The sequence below is a fragment of the Oncorhynchus nerka genome, linkage group LG5 (genome assembly GCF_034236695.1).
Source record: "Oncorhynchus nerka isolate Pitt River linkage group LG5, Oner_Uvic_2.0, whole genome shotgun sequence".
NCBI classification, from domain to species: domain Eukaryota; kingdom Metazoa; phylum Chordata; class Actinopteri; order Salmoniformes; family Salmonidae; genus Oncorhynchus; species Oncorhynchus nerka.
The window spans coordinates 17,965,915-17,986,747 of record NC_088400.1 but is presented as its reverse complement, the minus strand read 5'-3'; the positions used below and the strand labels follow the sequence as shown (position 1 = coordinate 17,986,747).

Sequence of the window (20,833 nt, the reverse complement as noted above, 5' to 3'; positions counted from 1 at the left end):
AACTTTTCTGATGTAAGAGATGCTATTTCATAAATACATGTATTTGTTGAAGACCTGGGAAAGTAGTGGTATCAGTTAAAAGAAACCACGTTGGTCCCGTCCCGTACCTGGAGTTGATCTCTGAGCCGGCGTTGAGGAGGATCTTGATGATGTTGACGTAGCCTCCAGACGCCGCCAGGCTCAAAGGGGTGTAGTCTGACACATTACGATGTTCTTTATTAGCTCCTCGCAACAGCAACAACTCCACCACCTAGGAGAGGAGACAAGGAAATGTAAGTCTATTGTTTTCTCAATATGCTATTTCTGTGAAAGGGGAGTTGATTTAGTTCCAATGTGGTGATTCATAGAAAGGAAGTGAGCGTGTACCATAGAATTACACACTAGAAACACATTTAAATCAGAGCTCTGCTGTACCTCTTGTCGTCCCCCTGAGCAGGCAAGGGAGAGGGGCGTGTCTTTGGTTCTCTCTGACTGGGCCTCTATGTCACCCCCTTTATCCAGAAGGAGCTCCACCACCCCTACGTGGCCCGCTGTCGCAGCCAGGATCAGAGGGGTGAAGCCTGGGCAGAGGACGAGGAGAGGAGGGGGTCACAACCAGATATACAGATTCACCCAATACAATGTGAAGCACTTTGAACACTGTATAAATCCTGTCTTGGATGTATGAAAAAAATATTCCTGACGGATATACAGGCCCAACTAACATTTAGAATGAACAGTAACTTTGTGTGTGTTACCCTTCTTGTCGCGATGCTCGATGTTGGCTCCTCGCGCGATGAGAACAGACACCAGCTCCTCGTGTCCTCCGGCACATGCCAGCGTCAGCGCAGTGTCATGGTTACTCTCCGTCTGAAAGGAGAGGGACACACACATTTACAACAACGCTGTGTGTAGGTGTGTCTCTCAGTCTTGAATGTGTGTGTGTGTGACCATTAACTTTACAGTCAATGAGCATCGATATCCACAGCGTGTGTGTGAACAGTGGCTTACGTGTGCGTCGATGTCCACAGAGGGGTAGAGGGGCAGTGGGGAGGGGGGTGAGCCCATATTGGAGGGGGTCTGTGACAGGGGGTCAGACAGGGGGGTTGGAGACGTTGTAGTGTTCAACATGGGTACTCTGCTGCCCACCGCTGCTGGAACAGAGAAAGGGAAAAGGAGAGAAAAGGAAAGTATCTGTTACTTTTCAGGCCTTTCTGAGGAATTTGTTCACCAGTGCAGTTGAAGAGAAGGAGACGGGAGTATTCTAAGGAGGAAATAAGTTAAGACTTGAGATGCACCCACCCACAGCAGGTAGAACAGCTGTAAGACCACGCTACGCTGCACCCACCCACAGCAGGTAGAACAGCTGTAAGACCACGCTACGCTGCACCCACCCACAGCAGGTAGAACAGCTGTAAGACCACGCTACGCTGCACCCACCCACAGCAGGTAGAACAGCTGTAAGACCACGCTACACTGCACCCACCCACAGCAGGTAGAACAGCTGTAAGACCACGCTACGCTGCACCCACCCACAGCAGGTAGAACAGCTGTACGACCACGCTACGCTGCACCCACCCACAGCAGGTAGAACAGCTGTAAGACCACGCTACGCTGCACCCACCCACAGCAGGTAGAACAGCTGTAAGACCACGCTACGCTGCACCCACCCACAGCAGGTAGAACAGCTGTAAGACCACGCTACGCTGCACCCACCCACAGCAGGTAGAACAGCTGTAAGACCACGCTACGCTGCACCCACCCACAGCAGGTAGAACAGCTGTAAGACCACGCTACGCTGCACCCACCCACAGCAGGTAGAACAGCTGTAAGACCACGCTACACTGCACCCACCCACAGCAGGTAGAACAGCTGACCACGCCACTGCACCCACCCACACCACGCTACACCCACCCACAGCAGGTAGAACAGCTGTAAGACCCGCTACGCTGCACCCACCCACAGCAGGTAGAACAGCTGTAAGACCACGCTACGCTGCACCCACCCACAGCAGGTAGAACAGCTGTAAGACCACGCTACGCTGCACCCACCCACAGCAGGTAGAACAGCTGTACGACCACGCTACGCTGCACCCACCCACAGCAGATAGAACAGCTGTAAAACCACGCTACGCTGCACCCACCCACAGCAGGTAGAACAGCTGTAAGACCACGCTACGCTGCACCCACCCACAGCAGGTAGAACAGCTGTAAAACCACGCTACGCTGCACCCACCCACAGCAGGTAGAACAGCTGTAAGACCACGCTACGCTGCACCCACCCACAGCAGGTAGAACAGCTGTAAAACCACGCTACACTGCACCCACCCACAGCAGGTAGAACAGCTGTACGACCACGCTACACCCACCCACAGCAGGTAGAACAGCTGTAAAACCACGCTACGCTGCACCCACCCACAGCAGGTAGAACAGCTGTAAAACCACGCTACGCTGCACCCACCCACAGCAGGTAGAACAGCTGTAAAACCACGCTACGCTGCACCCACCCACAGCAGGTAGAACAGCTGTAAAACCACGCTACGCTGCACCCACTCACCTGCCATGATGTCATCCAGCGTGTCTGTAAGCGTCTGAGCGGGCGAAGCCACCATGAGTCCGTCTGGGGCCTGCTGCCCTACCATCCCTGGTCCTAACCCCTGACCTTGACCCTGACCCAGCATCTGCTGGCCCACCAGTACCCTCTGCAGCTCAGGGCTGGTACTGCCAGGGCAGGGGTAGTCAGCTGGGCACGGGCTGTACTCGGGTAGGGGCTGGATGGGTACGAAGGCAGTCTGGAGGGGGGGAGGAGGGGGGTGGAGATGGGAGTGGGGGGAGCATAGGGGATGGGGTGAGGGCGAGGGGGGCAGGGGGGGCTGCTGTCCATCCCTGTAGAGGATGGTGTCCACCTGGGGTAGTTTAGCGTAATCTTCCACCTCATCGTCGTCATCATCATCCTCATCCTCCTCATCTTCGTCATCCTGGAATAGGAATGAGGCAAACTTCTACAAATTAAGCATCTAAAAGAAACAGATCTCAAAACACAGCAGGAATGTGATCAGGAAAACTTCAGTCAGGATAAATTATGATTAGACACCATCAGGGGGACGACAGTCGCGTCTCCATTAGACACTATCAGGGGGACGACAGTCGCGTCTCTATAAGACACCATCAGGGGGACGACAGTCGCGTCTCTATAAGACACCATCAGGGGGACGACAGTCGCGTCTCTATAAGACACCATCAGGGGGACGACAGTCGCGTCTCTATAAGACACCATCAGGGGGAGGACAGTCGCGTCTCTATAAGACACCATCAGGGGGACGACAGTCGCGTCTCCATAAGACACCATCAGGGGGACGACAGTCGCGTCTCTATAAGACACCATCAGGGGGAGGACAGTCGCGTCTCCATAAGACACCATCAGGGGGACGACAGTCGCGTCTCCATAAGACACCATCAGGGGGACGCCAGTCGCGTCTCCATAAGACACCATCAGGGGGACGCCAGTCGCGTCTCCATAAGACACCATCAGGGGGACGCCAGTCGCGTCTCCATAAGACACCATCAGGGGGACGCCAGTCGCGTCTCCATAAGACACCATCAGGGGACGCCAGTCGCGTCTCCATTAGACACCATCAGGGGACGACAGTCGCGTCTCCATAAGACACCATCAGGGGACGACAGTCGCGTCTCCATAAGACACCATCAGGGGGACGACAGTCGCGTCTCCATAAGACACCATCAGGGGACGACAGTCGCGTCTCCATAAGACACCATCAGGGGACGACAGTCGCGTCTCCATAAGACACCATCAGGGGACGACAGTCGCGTCTCCATAAGACACCATCAGGGGGACGACAGTCGCGTCTCCATAAGACACCATCAGGGGGACGACAGTCGCGTCTCCATAAGACACCATCAGGGGGACGACAGTCGCGTCTCCATAAGACACCATCAGGGGGACGACAGTCGCGTCTCCATAAGACACCATCAGGGGGACGACAGTCGCGTCTCCATAAGACACCATCAGGGGACGACAGTCGCGTCTCCATTAGACACCATCAGGGGACGACAGTCGCGTCTCCATTAGACACCGGGGTGATTTTAGACACCGGGGGGTGATTTTAGACACCGGGGGTGATTTTAGACACCGGGGGGTGATTTTAGACACCGGGGGTGATATTATTAGACACCGGGGTGATATTATTAGACACCGGGGGTGATATTATTAGACACCGGGGGTGATATTATTAGACACCGGGGTGATATTAGACACCGGGGGTGATATTATTAGACACCGGGGGTGATATTATTAGACACCGGGGGTGATATTATTAGACACCGGGGGTGATATTATTAGACACCGGGGGGGTGATATTATTAGACACCGGGGGTGATATTATTAGACACCGGGGGTGATATTATTAGACACCGGGGTGATATTATTAGACACCGGGGGTGATATTATTAGACACCGGGGGTGATATTATTAGACACCGGGGGGTGATATTATTAGACACCGGGGGTGATATTATTAGACACCGGGGGTGATATTATTAGACACCGGGGGGTGATATTATTAGACACCGGGGTGATATTATTAGACACCGGGGGGGTGATATTATTAGACACCGGGGGTGATATTATTAGACACCGAGGGGTGATATTATTAGACACCGGCGGGTGATATTATTAGACACCGGCGGGTGATATTAGACACCGGCGGGTGATATTAGACACCGGGGTGATATTAGACACCGGGGGGGTGATATTAGACACCGGGGGTGATATTATTAGACACCGGGGGTGATATTATTAGACACCGGGGGTGATATTATTAGACACCGGGGGTGATATTAGACACCGGGGGTGATATTAGACACCGGGGTGATATTAGACACCGGGGTGATATTAGACACCGGGGGTGATATTATTAGACACCGGGGGTGATATTATTAGACACCGGGGGGTGATATTATTAGACACCGGGGGGTGATATTATTAGACACCGGGGGGTGATATTAGATACCGGGGGGTGATATTAGATACCAGGGGGTGATATTAGATACCGGGGGGTGATATTAGATACCGGGGGGTGATATTAGACACCAGGGGGAAAATGGCAGAAAAGCAGAAACTCTTAACTAGTCAGAAATAACAGACCACCGCCAACAACTCCTAACCTCCTCATCATCCTCTTCTTCTTCCTCCTCCTCCTCTCTGTTCTCCTCGTCAGACCCTGTGTCCGACCCGGGCTGTGTGCGCGTGTTAACCCCTGGTGTTGCTGTGAGGACCCCAGGCACGATAGTGTTGGCCCCTTCCCCCGGCCCTGGTCCTGGGCCCTGGCCTGCCTCCTGCTCTTCCTTCAGGTCCTTGGCCTCCATGTACTCTTTGGTGAACTGCTGCTGGGTCTTCAACTGCAGCTGGCGCTCCACCTTCTGCAGCTCCTTCAGGATCTTCTTCTTCTTCTGGACCTAGAGGACACACGCCATGGGGGGATCAGACCCATAGTTCTATGTTCAGGTCTCGCTCATCCATTGGTTGAGAGATTTCATCAACCCATCAGATCCTATCAGACCTAGGTGGTGTTCATTAGGCACAAAACTAAATAAAATCAATAAAAAACAGAGACGAAACTACTTGGAATAAGAAATGCACATTTTAGCTTTGGGTTGTAAAAATGTTTTGACAAGACTTTCCATACCTACTTGTATTGTGGGTCTATGACAGCGTTTCCAAAACTCGGTCCTCGGGACCCCAAAGTGTCCACATTTTGGGTTTTGCCCGAGCACCACACAGCTGATTCAAAAAAAGATTTATATTTGAATCATTTTGCTCCGGCAAAAAACTAAACGTGCACCCCTTGGGGTCCCCAGGACCAAGTTTGGGAAACGCTGGTCTATGACCTCATCAATAATTCAATAGGATCTCTCTGTGTTCCTATACCTACGAATGATCATCCGTCTGCTCTCACCTGCTCCTCCCGGCTCTTCTTCAGCTCTTCAATCTTGTCTTTGGTGAGCGGCTCTCCCTGGATGAGTTCCAGAGACTGCAGCTGGGCCTTCTCTATGGCTGAGATCCTCTGGCCCAGCTCATTAAGCTTCCCCTCTGTCTCCTCCACAATACACTCCAGGGGCTGGCACAGGTGGAAGGGGGGCAAGGCCTCTGCATCCCCGGGACCCGGGCCGGGACGTACCCCCCCTGGACTGGAGGGGCTGGAAGGGGTGGCAGCGTGTCTCTGCTTGGACGAACCTGCAGAGGAGGGATGGAGGAAGAGGAATGAGAAGGATTGAGGGAGAAAGGGATGAGAGGAAGATTAGGTCACACTACAATAAAGTCAATTCCTCATCAGTTGAAGTCACATCATCGTTAGACACTTTCGATATGTATACTGAACCAAAATATAAACGCAACATGTTTCATGAGCTGAAATAAATTATCCCAGAAATGTTCCATACACGTAAAAAGCAAATTTCTCTCAAATGTTGTGCACAAATTTGTTTACATCCCTGTTAATGTACACTTCTCCTTTGCCAAGATAATCCATCCACCTGACAGGTGTGGCATATCAAGAAACAGCATGATCATTACACAGGTGCTCCTTGTGCTGGGGACAATAAAAGGCCACAAATGTGCAGTTTTGTCACAACACAATGCCACAGATGTCTCAGGTTTTGATGAAGCGTGCAATTGGCATGCTGACTGCAGGAATGTCCACCATAGCTGTTGCCAGAGAACTGAATGTACATTTCTCTACCATAAGCCGCCTCCAGCGTCGTTTTAGAGAATTTAACTACGTCCAACCGACCTCACAACCACAGACCACGTGTATGGCAATTTGAATGCACAGAGACACCGTGATGAGATCCTGAGGCCCATTGTTGTGCCATTCATCTGCCTCCATCATCTCATGTTTCAGCATGATAATGTACAGCCCCATGTCGCAAGGATATGTACACAATTCCAGGAAGCTGAAAATGTCCGTTCTTCCATGCCCTGCATATTCACCAGACATGTCTCCCATTAAGCATGTTTGGGATGCTATGGATCGACATGTACGACAGTATGTTCCAGTTCCCGTCAATACCCAGCAACTTTGCACGATTGAAGAGGAGCGGGACAACATTCCACAGGCCACAATCAACAGCCTGATCAACTCTATGTGATGGAAATGTCGCGCTGCATGATGCAAATGGTGGTCACACCAGATACTGACTGGTTCTGACCACGCCCCTATATGCATCTGTGACCAACAGATGCATATCTGTATTCCCAGTCATGTGAAATCCATAGATTAGGACCTAATTTATTTATTTAGTTTGACTGATTTCCTTATATGAACTGTAACTCAGTAAAATCTGGGAAATTGTTGCATGTTGCTTTTATATTTTTGTTCAGTATATAACTGGCCTGGCCAGGCCAGGGCTCCCCGTTCATAACTGGCCTGGCCAGGCCAGGGCTCCCCGTTCATAACTGGCCAGGCCAGGGCTCCCCGTTCATAACTGGCCTGGCCAGGCCAGGGCTCCCCGTTCATAACTGGCCAGGGCTCCGCGTTCATAACTGGCCAGGGCTCCCCGTTCATAACTGGCCAGGGCTCCCCGTTCATAACTGGCCAGGCCAGGGCTCCCCGTTCATAACTGGCCAGGCCAGGGCTCCCCGTTCATAACTGGCCAGGGCTCCGCGTTCATAACTGGCCAGGGCTCCCCGTTCATAACTGGCCAGGGCTCCGCGTTCATAACTGGCCAGGGCTCCGCGTTCATAACTGGCCAGGCCAGGGCTCCGCGTTCATAACTGGCCAGGCCAGGGCTCCGCGTTCATAACTGGCCAGGCCAGGGCTCCGCGTTCATAACTGGCCAGGCCAGGGCTCCGCGTTCATAACTGGCCAGGCCAGGGCTCCGGCGTTCATAACTGGCCAGGCCAGGGCTCCGCGTTCATAACTGGCCAGGCCAGGGCTCCGCGTTCATAACTGGCCAGGCCAGGGCTCCGCGTTCATAACTGGCCAGGCCAGGGCTCCGCGTTCATAACTGGCCAGGCCAGGGCTCCGCGTTCATAACTGGCCAGGCCAGGGCTCCGCGTTCATAACTGGCCAGGCCAGGGCTCCCCGTTCATAACTGGCCAGGGCTCCCCGTTCATAACTGGCCAGGGCTCCCCGTTCATAACTGGCCAGGGCTCCCCGTTCATAACTGGCCAGGGCTCCCCGTTCATAACTGGCCAGGGCTCCCCGTTCATAACTGGCCAGGGCTCCCCGTTCATAACTGGCCAGGGCTCCCCGTTCATAACTGGCCAGGGCTCCCCGTTCATAACTGGCCAGGGCTCCCCGTTCATAACTGGCCAGGGCTCCCGTTCATAACTGGCCAGGGCTCCCCGTTCATAACTGGCCAGGGCTCCCCGTTCATAACTGGCCAGGGCTCCCCGTTCATAACTGGCCAGGGCTCCCCGTTCATAACTGGCCAGGGCTCCCCGTTCATAACTGGCCAGGGCTCCCCGTTTTACCTTTGCTGGTGACAGGTGGCGGGGGTGTGGTGATGTTGGAAGGGGCTCTGTCTGGCTCCTGGGGGGGCACCACCATGGCCAGGGCCTGGAATGGGACACGAGGAACCTGGGGATAGATGAGTGGTCGTAAAACATCAACCACTTTGACAACTAGTTAAACACAAATTCCATGCTGACCATTTCCTGTTTCAATAGCATAAAACTATTTAATGAAAAACATTTAACCTGAGAGGGGTCTTGTGAGGGGGGTGTGAGTTGGCAGAGGTCGGGCGCGGGGACGGACAGGATGTTGTTAGGGAAGTCTAGCAGGTAGGACACCACGTTGGTGTGGCCGCCCTTAGCAGCTTCAATCAGCATTGTCGAGCCGTCCTATTGGAGGAGAAACAGGAAGTGAGTGTAAGTCTACATGAGGCTTCAAAGTTCACTATTTCTATTCTGATACTGTTGTTACTATGGCTGAGATGAACAGGTTCCTTATGAGTTTGATGGTGTTGTTTGATGATGGTGTGTGTGTTTTCTACCTTCAGTCTGTGTGTGGGGTCAGGTGTGTGTGTGTGTTTTCTACCTTCAGTCTGTGTGTGGGGTCAGCTCCGTGCGTCAGCAGCAGCTCTACCACAGCCAGGTGTCCTCCAGCGCAGGCCAGAGACACCACCGTGTGGTCCTTGTTAGCCGTCGCTCTGTTCACATTAGCACCTGGACACAAAACACAAGAAACTTTCACTTTAAATTCACTTCTAAGAATCAATAGTTTCAAAACAACAATAGTTCAAAATGAATGTAGATCCTTTATAAGGGACTTCTACTTGTTTTTTAATGCAGTCTAAGCCAAGACTATTAGAACCAGGGGTTGGAACCAGTTCAGGAAACAGAACCGAAAACGAGAAAACAACATTGAGGAACGAAGGAGATTCTGGAACAAAACCGTTATTTTAAAAGCATGGGGCCTGGTAAAACACATTTTACGTTCCCAAGCTTGTTTTTTTTCAGTCCCACAGAAAACACCACCAAAGCAGCTATGCAAAGCAGTCACTCTGACATCACCTACTCCTTCCAGTGGCTGCCATAGTAGGACATCGTTTTAACGAGGGCATTGTAGAGGGTTTAAAAAAAAAGATGCAGTCTAACCTAACCCACCCTTGCTGATGAGGAACTGCACGGTGCAGAGGTGTCCTGCTCTGGCTGCCTTCATCAGGGGTGTCCTCCCCCCCTCAGACTCATGCTCCTGGAGAACAGACAAACAGGAAGTGGATTTTAGGAGGTCCACACACACACAGTTTTGTATTGCTATCCTTGTGGGGACCAAATAATTGATTCCTATCCAAAATTCTATTTTCCTTAACCCCTAAATCTAACCCTAAGCCTAACCCCAACCTTAATTCTAACCCTATAACTATACCTAAACCTAACTAACTCTAACCCCCAAGCCTAAAATAGTAATGTCCGAATTTTATAGTTTTACTATCCTTGTGAGGACTACTGGTACCAACAAGGACAGTAAAACAAACTATGATGTAAGAGCTAACAGGGAAGATCAAACACAGTGGAGATAAAACACAGGGAGATGGTGACAGAGTGAGAGATAACAGGTGTTTGTGTACCAGATCAGCTCCAGTCTGCAGTAGAACGTCGGCCACATCAGTGTGTCCGTTCTCACACGCGTACGTCAGCGCTGTGTCTCCTGTCGCCGTCGTAGCGTGCACGTTTGCCCCTATAGAGAGAGGTCAGAGTTCAGAGCAGACCAAAAAAAACTAACAAGCCCTGTTAAAAAGGTAGAAGTTGTCAATTTTACCTTCAACGGCCATCTGTTCTCTAGGCTAAGGCCTGGAGTCTCATAAGTACTCTACAAAAGTACTAAAGATCAAACAAAGAATCATCAGTATTTGACCAGCTCCATGTGTTTATGTACCTGCAGTCGGGAGGTGTTTATGTACCTGCAGTCAGGAGGTATTTGACCAGCTCCAGGTGTTTATGTACCTGCAGTCGGGAGGTGTTTATGTACCTGCAGTCAGGAGGTATTTGACCAGCTCCAGGTGTTTATGTACCTGCAGTCGGGAGGTGTTTGACCAGCTCCAGGTGTTTATGTACCTGCAGTCGGGAGGTGTTTATGTACCTGCAGTCAGGAGTTATTTGACCAGCTCCAGGTGTTTATGTACCTGCAGTCGGGAGGTGTTTGACCAGCTCCAGGTGTTTATGTACCTGCAGTCGGGAGGTGTTTGACCAGCTCCAGGTGTTTATGTACCTGCAGTCGGGAGGTGTTTGACCAGCTCCAAGTGTTTATGTACCTGCAGTCGGGAGGTGTTTGACCAGCTCCAGGTGTTTATGTACCTGCAGTCGGGAGGTATTTGACCAGCTCCAGGTGTTTATGTACCTGCAGTCGGGAGGTGTTTATGTACCTGCAGTCGGGAGGTGTTTGACCAGCTCCAGGTGTTTATGTACCTGCAGTCGGGAGGTGTTTGACCAGCTCCAGGTGTTTATGTACCTGCAGTCGGGAGGTATTTGACCAGCTCCAGGTGTTTATGTACCTGCAGTCGGGAGGTGTTTGACCAGCTCCAGGTGTTTATGTACCTGCAGTCGGGAGGTGTTTGACCAGCTCCAGGTGTTTATGTACCTGCAGTCGGGAGGTGTTTGACCAGCTCCAGGTGTTTATGTACCTGCAGTCGGGAGGTGTTTATGTACCTGCAGTCAGGAGGTATTTGACCAGCTCCAGGTGTTTATGTACCTGCAGTCGGGAGGTGTTTATGTACCTGCAGTCAGGAGGTATTTGACCAGCTCCAGGTGTTTATGTACCTGCAGTCGGGAGGTGTTTATGTACATGCAGTCAGGAGGTATTTGACCAGCTCCAGGTGTTTATGTACCTGCAGTCGGGAGGTGTTTGACCAGCTCCAGGTGTTTATGTACCTGCAGTCGGGAGGTGTTTGACCAGCTCCAGGTGTTTATGTACCTGCAGTCGGGAGGTGTTTGACCAGCTCCAAGTGTTTATGTACCTGCAGTCGGGAGGTGTTTGACCAGCTCCAGGTGTTTATGTACCTGCAGTCAGGAGGTATTTGACCAGCTCCAGGTGTTTATGTACCTGCAGTCGGGAGGTGTTTATGTACCTGCAGTCGGGAGGTGTTTATGTACCTGCAGTCGGGATGTGTTTGACCAGCTCCAGGTGTTTATGTACCTGCAGTCGGGAGGTGTTTATGTACCTGCAGTCGGGAGGTGTTTGACCAGCTCCAGGTGTTTATGTACCTGCAGTCGGGAGGTGTTTATGTACCTGCAGTCAGGAGTTATTTGACCAGCTCCAGGTGTTTATGTACCTGCAGTCGGGAGGTGTTTGACCAGCTCCAGGTGTTTATGTACCTGCAGTCGGGAGGTGTTTGACCAGCTCCAGGTGTTTATGTACCTGCAGTCGGGAGGTGTTTGACCAGCTCCAAGTGTTTATGTACCTGCAGTCGGGAGGTGTTTGACCAGCTCCAGGTGTTTATGTACCTGCAGTCGGGAGGTATTTGACCAGCTCCAGGTGTTTATGTACCTGCAGTCGGGAGGTGTTTATGTACCTGCAGTCGGGAGGTGTTTGACCAGCTCCAGGTGTTTATGTACCTGCAGTCGGGAGGTGTTTGACCAGCTCCAGGTGTTTATGTACCTGCAGTCGGGAGGTATTTGACCAGCTCCAGGTGTTTATGTACCTGCAGTCGGGAGGTGTTTGACCAGCTCCAGGTGTTTATGTACCTGCAGTCGGGAGGTGTTTATGTACCTGCAGTCGGGAGGTGTTTGACCAGCTCCAGGTGTTTATGTACCTGCAGTCGGGAGGTGTTTATGTACCTGCAGTCAGGAGGTATTTGACCAGCTCCAGGTGTTTATGTACCTGCAGTCGGGAGGTGTTTATGTACATGCAGTCAGGAGGTATTTGACCAGCTCCAGGTGTTTATGTACCTGCAGTCGGGAGGTGTTTATGTACCTGCAGTCGGGAGGTGTTTGACCAGCTCCAGGTGTTTATGTACCTGCAGTCGGGAGGTATTTGACCAGCTCCAGGTGTTTATGTACCTGCAGTCGGGAGGTGTTTGACCAGCTCCAGGTGTTTATGTACCTGCAGTCGGGAGGTGTTTGACCAGCTCCAGGTGTTTATGTACCTGCAGTCGGGAGGTGTTTGACCAGCTCCAGGTGTTTATGTACCTGCAGTCGGGAGGTGTTTGACCAGCTCCAGGTGTTTATGTACCTGCAGTCGGGAGGTGTTTGACCAGCTCCAAGTGTTTATGTACCTGCAGTCGGGAGGTGTTTGACCAGCTCCAGGTGTTTATGTACCTGCAGTCAGGAGGTATTTGACCAGCTCCAGGTGTTTATGTACCTGCAGTCGGGAGGTGTTTATGTACCTGCAGTCGGGAGGTGTTTATGTACCTGCAGTCGGGATGTGTTTGACCAGCTCCAGGTGTTTATGTACCTGCAGTCGGGAGGTGTTTATGTACCTGCAGTCGGGAGGTGTTTGACCAGCTCCAGGTGTTTATGTACCTGCAGTCGGGAGGTGTTTGTGTTTATGTACCTGCAGTCGGGAGGTGTTTGACCAGCTCCAGGTGTTTATGTACCTGCAGTCGGGAGGTGTTTGACCAGCTCCAGGTGTTTATGTACCTGCAGTCGGGAGGTGTTTATGTACCTGCAGTCGGGATGTGTTTATGTACCTGCAGTCGGGAGGTGTTTATGTACCTGCAGTCGGGAGGTGTTTGACCAGCTCCAGGTGTTTATGTACCTGCAGTCGGGAGGTGTTTGACCAGCTCCAGGTGTTTATGTACCTGCAGTCGGGAGGTGTTTATGTACCTGCAGTCAGGAGGTATTTGACCAGCTCCAGGTGTTTATGTACCTGCAGTCGGGAGGTGTTTATGTACATGCAGTCAGGAGGTATTTGACCAGCTCCAGGTGTTTATGTACCTGCAGTCGGGAGGTGTTTGACCAGCTCCAGGTGTTTATGTACCTGCAGTCGGGAGGTATTTGACCAGCTCCAGGTGTTTATGTACCTGCAGTCGAGAGGTGTTTATGTACCTGCAGTCGGGAGGTGTTTGACCAGCTCCAGGTGTTTATGTACCTGCAGTCAGGAGGTGTTTGACCAGCTCCAGGTGTTTATGTACCTGCAGTCGGGAGGTGTTTGACCAGCTCCCGGTGTTTATGTACCTGCAGTCGGGAGGTGTTTGACCAGCTCCAGGTGTTTATGTACCTGCAGTCGGGAGGTGTTTGACCAGCTCCAGGTGTTTATGTACCTGCAGTCGGGAGGTGTTTGGCCAGCTCCAGGTGTTTATGTACCTGCAGTCGGGAGGTGTTTGACCAGCTCCAGGTGTTTATGTACCTGCAGTCGGGAGGTGTTTGACCAGCTCCAGGTGTTTATGTACCTGCAGTCGGGAGGTGTTTGACCTGCTCCAGGTGTTTATGTACCTGCAGTCAGGAGGTGTTTGACCAGCTCCAGGTGTTTATGTACCTGCAGTCGGGAGGTGTTTGGCCAGCTCCAGGTGTTTATGTACCTGCAGTCAGGAGGTTTGACCAGCTCCAGGTGTTTATGTACCTGCAGTCGGGAGGTGTTAATGTACCTGCAGTCGGGAGGTGTTTGACCAGCTCCAGGTGTTTATGTACCTGCAGTCGGGATGTGTTTATGTACCTGCAGTCGGGATGTGTTTATGTACCTGCAGTCGGGAGGTGTTTATGTACCTGCAGTCGGGAGGTGTTTGACCAGCTCCAGGTGTTTATGTACCTGCAGTCAGGATGTGTTTGACCAGCTTCAGGTGTTTATGTACCTGCAGTCGGGAGGTGTTTGACCAGCTCCATGTGTTTATGTACCTGCAGTCGGGAGGTGTTTGACCAGCTCCAGGTGTTTATGTACCTGCAGTCGGGAGGTATTTGACCAGCTCCAGGTGTTTATGTACCTGCAGTCGGGAGGTGTTTATGTACCTGCAGTCGGGAGGTGTTTGACCAGCTCCAGGTGTTTATGTACCTGCAGTCGGGAGGTGTTTGACCAGCTCCAGGTGTTTATGTACCTGCAGTCGGGAGGTGTTTGACCAGCTCCAGGTGTTTATGTACCTGCAGTCAGGAGGTGTTTGACCAGCTCCATGTGTTTATGTACCTGCAGTCGGGAGGTGTTTGGCCAGCTCCAGGTGTTTATGTACCTGCAGTCAGGAGGTGTTTGACCATCTCCAGGTGTTTATGTACCTGCAGTCGGGAGGTGTTTGACCAGCTCCAGGTGTTTATGTACCTGCAGTCGGGAGGTGTTTATGTACCTGCAGTCAGGAGTTATTTGACCAGCTCCAGGTGTTTATGTACCTGCAGTCGGGAGGTGTTTGACCAGCTCCAGGTGTTTATGTACCTGCAGTCGGGAGGTGTTTATGTACCTGCAGTCGGGAGGTGTTTATGTACCTGCAGTCGGGAGGTGTTTGACCAGCTCCAGGTGTTTATGTACCTGCAGTCAGGATGTGTTTGACCAGCTTCAGGTGTTTATGTACCTGCAGTCGGGAGGTGGTTGACCAGCTCCAGGTGTTTATGTACCTGCAGTCGGGAGGTGTTTGACCAGCTCCAGGTGTTTATGTACCTGCAGTCGGGAGGTGTTTGACCAGCTCCAGGTGTTTATGTACCTGCAGTCGGGAGGTGTTTGACCAGCTCCAGGTGTTTATGTACCTGCAGTCGGGAGGTGTTTGGCCAGCTCCAGGTGTTTATGTACCTGCAGTCAGGAGGTGTTTGACCATCTCCAGGTGTTTATGTACCTGCAGTCGGGATGTGTTTGACCAGCTTCAGGTGTTTATGTACCTGCAGTCGGGAGGTGTTTGACCAGCTCCAGGTGTTTATGTACCTGCAGTCGGGAGGTGTTTGACCAGCTCCAGGTGTTTATGTACCTGCAGTCGGGAGGTGTTTGACCAGCTCCAGGTGTTTATGTACCTGCAGTCGGGAGGTGTTTGACCAGCTCCAGGTGTTTATGTACCTGCAGTCGGGAGGTGTTTGGCCAGCTCCAGGTGTTTATGTACCTGCAGTCAGGAGGTGTTTGACCATCTCCAGGTGTTTATGTACCTGCAGTCGGGAGGTGTTTGACCAGCTCCAGGTGTTTATGTACCTGCAGTCGGGAGGTGTTTATGTACCTGCAGTCAGGAGTTATTTGACCAGCTCCAGGTGTTTATGTACCTGCAGTCGGGAGGTGTTTGACCAGCTCCAGATGTTTATGTACCTGCAGTCGGGAGGTGTTTATGTACCTGCAGTCGGGAGGTGTTTGACCAGCTCCAGGTGTTTATGTACCTGCAGTCAGGATGTGTTTGACCAGCTTCAGGTGTTTATGTACCTGCAGTCGGGAGGTGTTTGACCAGCTCCAGGTGTTTATGTACCTGCAGTCGGGAGGTGTTTGACCAGCTCCAGGTGTTTATGTACCTGCAGTCGGGAGGTGTTTGACCAGCTCCAGGTGTTTATGTACCTGCAGTCGGGAGGTATTTGACCAGCTCCAGGTGTTTATGTACCTGCAGTCGGGAGGTGTTTATGTACCTGCAGTCGGGAGGTGTTTGACCAGCTCCAGGTGTTTATGTACCTGCAGTCGGGAGGTGTTTGACCAGCTCCAGGTGTTTATGTACCTGCAGTCGGGAGGTATTTGACCAGCTCCAGGTGTTTATGTACCTGCAGTCGGGAGGTGTTTGACCAGCTCCAGGTGTTTATGTACCTGCAGTCGGGAGGTGTTTGACCAGCTCCAGGTGTTTATGTACCTGCAGTCGGGAGGTGTTTGACCAGCTCCAGGTGTTTATGTACCTGCAGTCGGGAGGTGTTTATGTACCTGCAGTCAGGAGGTATTTGACCAGCTCCAGGTGTTTATGTACCTGCAGTCGGGAGGTGTTTATGTACCTGCAGTCGGGAGGTGTTTGACCAGCTCCAGGTGTTTATGTACCTGCAGTCGGGAGGTGTTTGACCAGCTCCAGGTGTTTATGTACCTGCAGTCGGGAGGTGTTTATGTACCTGCAGTCAGGAGGTATTTGACCAGCTCCAGGTGTTTATGTACCTGCAGTCGGGAGGTGTTTATGTACATGCAGTCAGGAGTTATTTGACCAGCTCCAGGTGTTTATGTACCTGCAGTCGGGAGGTGTTTATGTACCTGCAGTCGGGAGGTGTTTGACCAGCTCCAGGTGTTTATGTACCTGCAGTCGGGAGGTGTTTGACCAGCTCCAGGTGTTTATGTACCTGCAGTCGGGAGGTGTTTGACCAGCTCCAGGTGTTTATGTACCTGCAGTCGGGAGGTATTTGACCAGCTCCAGGTGTTTATGTACCTGCAGTCGGGAGGTGTTTGACCAGCTCCAGGTGTTTATGTACCTGCAGTCGGGAGGTGTTTGACCAGCTCCAGGTGTTTATGTACCTGCAGTCGGGAGGTGTTTGACAAGCTCCAAGTGTTTATGTACCTGCAGTCGGGAGGTGTTTGACCAGCTCCAGGTGTTTATGTACCTGCAGTCAGGAGGTATTTGACCAGCTCCAGGTGTTTATGTACCTGCAGTCGGGAGGTGTTTATGTACCTGCAGTCGGGAGGTGTTTATGTACCTGCAGTCGGGATGTGTTTGACCAGCTCCAGGTGTTTATGTACCTGCAGTCGGGAGGTGTTTATGTACCTGCAGTCGGGAGGTGTTTGACCAGCTCCAGGTGTTTATGTACCTGCAGTCGGGAGGTGTTTGACCAGCTCCAGGTGTTTATGTACCTGCAGTCGGGAGGTGTTTGACCAGCTCCAGGTGTTTATGTACCTGCAGTCGGGAGGTATTTGACCAGCTCCAGGTGTTTATGTACCTGCAGTCGGGAGGTGTTTATGTACATGCAGTCAGGAGGTATTTGACCAGCTCCAGGTGTTTATGTACCTGCAGTCGGGAGGTGTTTGACCAGCTCCAGGTGTTTATGTACCTGCAGTCGGGAGGTGTTTGACCAGCTCCAGGTGTTTATGTACCTGCAGTCGGGAGGTGTTTGACCAGCTCCAGGTGTTTATGTACCTGCAGTCAGGAGGTGTTTGACCAGCTCCAGGTGTTTATGTACCTGCAGTCGGGATGTGTTTGGCCAGCTCCAGGTGTTTATGTACCTGCAGTCGGGAGGTGTTTGACCAGCTCCAGGTGTTTATGTACCTGCAGTCGGGAGGTGTTTGACCAGCTCCAGGTGTTTATGTACCTGCAGTCGGGAGGTATTTGACCAGCTCCAGGTGTTTATGTACCTGCAGTCGGGAGGTGTTTATGTACATGCAGTCAGGAGGTATTTGACCAGCTCCAGGTGTTTATGTACCTGCAGTCGGGAGGTGTTTGACCAGCTCCAGGTGTTTATGTACCTGCAGTCGGGAGGTGTTTGACCAGCTCCAGGTGTTTATGTACCTGCAGTCGGGAGGTGTTTGACCAGCTCCAGGTGTTTATGTACCTGCAGTCAGGAGGTGTTTGACCAGCTCCAGGTGTTTATGTACCTGCAGTCGGGAGGTGTTTGGCCAGCTCCAGGTGTTTATGTACCTGCAGTCAGGAGGTGTTTGACCATCTCCAGGTGTTTATGTACCTGCAGTCGGGAGGTGTTTGACCAGCTCCAGGTGTTTATGTACCTGCAGTCGGGAGGTGTTTATGTACCTGCAGTCGGGAGGTGTTTGACCAGCTCCAGGTGTTTATGTACCTGCAGTCGGGAGGTGTTTATGTACCTGCAGTCGGGATGTGTTTATGTACCTGCAGTCGGGAGGTGTTTATGTACCTGCAGTCGGGAGGTGTTTGACCAGCTCCAGGTGTTTATGTACCTGCAGTCAGGATGTGTTTGACCAGCTTCAGGTGTTTATGTACCTGCAGTCGGGAGGTGTTTGACCAGCTCCAGGTGTTTATGTACCTGCAGTCGGGAGGTGTTTGACCAGCTCCAGGTGTTTATGTACCTGCAGTCGGGAGGTGTTTGACCAGCTCCAGGTGTTTATGTACCTGCAGTCAGGAGGTGTTTGACCAGCTCCAGGTGTTTATGTACCTGCAGTCGGGAGGTGTTTGGCCAGCTCCAGGTGTTTATGTACCTGCAGTCAGGAGGTGTTTGACCATCTCCAGGTGTTTATGTACCTGCAGTCGGGATGTGTTTGGCCAGCTCCAGGTGTTTATGTACCTGCAGTCGGGAGGTGTTTGACCAGCTCCAGGTGTTTATGTACCTGCAGTCGGGAGGTGTTTGACCAGCTCCAGGTGTTTATGTACCTGCAGTCGGGAGGTATTTGACCAGCTCCAGGTGTTTATGTACCTGCAGTCGGGAGGTGTTTATGTACATGCAGTCAGGAGGTATTTGACCAGCTCCAGGTGTTTATGTACCTGCAGTCGGGAGGTGTTTGACCAGCTCCAGGTGTTTATGTACCTGCAGTCGGGAGGTGTTTGACCAGCTCCAGGTGTTTATGTACCTGCAGTCGGGAGGTGTTTGACCAGCTCCAGGTGTTTATGTACCTGCAGTCAGGAGGTGTTTGACCAGCTCCAGGTGTTTATGTACCTGCAGTCGGGAGGTGTTTGGCCAGCTCCAGGTGTTTATGTACCTGCAGTCAGGAGGTGTTTGACCATCTCCAGGTGTTTATGTACCTGCAGTCGGGAGGTGTTTGACCAGCTCCAGGTGTTTATGTACCTGCAGTCGGGAGGTGTTTATGTACCTGCAGTCGGGAGGTGTTTGACCAGCTCCAGGTGTTTATGTACCTGCAGTCGGGAGGTGTTTATGTACCTGCAGTCGGGATGTGTTTATGTACCTGCAGTCGGGAGGTGTTTATGTACCTGCAGTCGGGAGGTGTTTGACCAGCTCCAGGTGTTTATGTACCTGCAGTCAGGATGTGTTTGACCAGCTTCAGGTGTTTATGTACCTGCAGTCGGGAGGTGTTTGACCAGCTCCAGGTGTTTATGTACCTGCAGTCGGGAGGTGTTTGACCAGCTCCAGGTGTTTGTTTGACCAGCTCCAGGTGTACCTGCAGTCGGGAGGTGTTTGACCAGCTCCAGGTGTTTATGTACCTGCAGTCAGGAGGTGTTTGACCAGCTCCAGGTGTTTATGTACCTGCAGTCGGGAGGTGTTTATGTACCTGCAGTCGGGATGTGTTTATGTACCTGCAGTCGGGAGGTGTTTATGTACCTGCAGTCGGGAGGTGTTTGACCAGCTCCAGGTGTTTATGTACCTGCAGTCAGGATGTGTTTGACCAGCTTCAGGTGTTTATGTACCTGCAGTCGGGAGGTGTTTGACCAGCTCCAGGTGTTTATGTACCTGCAGTCGGGAGGTGTTTGACCAGCTCCAGGTGTTTATGTACCTGCAGTCGGGAGGTGTTTGACCAGCTCCAGGTGTTTATGTACCTGCAGTCAGGAGGTGTTTGACCAGCTCCAGGTGTTTATGTACCTGCAGTCGGGAGGTGTTTGGCCAGCTCCAGGTGTTTATGTACCTGCAGTCAGGAGGTGTTTGACCATCTCCAGGTGTTTATGTACCTGCAGTCGGGAGGTGTTTGACCAGCTCCAGGTGTTTATGTACCTGCAGTCGGGAGGTGTTTATGTACCTGCAGTCAGGAGTTATTTGACCAGCTCCAGGTGTTTATGTACCTGCAGTCGGGAGGTGTTTATGTACCTGCAGTCGGGATGTGTTTATGTACCTGCAGTCGGGAGGTGTTTATGTACCTGCAGTCGGGAGGTGTTTGACCAGCTCCAGGTGTTTATGTACCTGCAGTCGGGAGGTGTTTATGTACCTGCAGTCGGGAGGTGTTTGACCAGCTCCAGGTGTTTATGTACCTGCAGTCGGGAGGTGTTTATGTACCTGCAGTCGGGAGGTGTTTGACCAGCTCCAGGTGTTTATGTACCTGCAGTCGGGAGGTATTTGACCAGCTCCAGGTGTTTATGTACCTGCAGTCGGGAGGTGTTTGACCAGCTCCAGGTGTTTATGTACCTGCAGTCGGGAGGTATTTGACCAGCTCCAGGTGTTTATGTACCTGCAGTCGGGAGGTGTTTATGTACATGCAGTCAGGAGGTATTTGACCAGCTCCAGGTGTTTATGTACCTGCAGTCGGGAGGTGTTTATGTACCTGCAGTCGGGAGGTGTTTGACCAGCTCCAGGTGTTTATGTACCTGCAGTCGGGAGGTGTTTGACCAGCTCCAGGTGTTTATGTACCTGCAGTCGGGAGGTGTTTGACCAGCTCCAGGTGTTTATGTACCTGCAGTCAGGAGGTGTTTGACCAGCTCCAGGTGTTTATGTACCTGCAGTCGGGAGGTGTTTGGCCAGCTCCAGGTGTTTATGTACCTGCAGTCAGGAGGTGTTTGACCATCTCCAGGTGTTTATGTACCTGCAGTCGGGAGGTGTTTGACCAGCTCCAGGTGTTTATGTACCTGCAGTCGGGAGGTGTTTATGTACCTGCAGTCAGGAGTTATTTGACCAGCTCCAGGTGTTTATGTACCTGCAGT

The 20,833-nt window shown here is 51.9% G+C and overlaps 1 protein-coding gene across 1 annotated transcript in view; it reads right to left on the bottom strand.

Annotated features, from left to right (window-relative positions):
* The window catches only part of LOC115124642 (ankyrin repeat and KH domain-containing protein 1-like), a 76,310-nt gene that overhangs the window by 16,466 nt on the left and 39,011 nt on the right, over nt 1-20,833 (bottom strand). Inside the window, 12 exon segments of the mRNA XM_065018425.1 lie at nt 108-250; nt 415-560; nt 738-849; nt 991-1,130; nt 2,536-2,977; nt 5,162-5,452; nt 5,953-6,230; nt 8,472-8,577; nt 8,697-8,840; nt 9,037-9,164; nt 9,606-9,693; nt 10,070-10,179. Coding sequence (XP_064874497.1) covers nt 108-250; nt 415-560; nt 738-849; nt 991-1,130; nt 2,536-2,977; nt 5,162-5,452; nt 5,953-6,230; nt 8,472-8,577; nt 8,697-8,840; nt 9,037-9,164; nt 9,606-9,693; nt 10,070-10,179 — 2,128 coding nt within the window.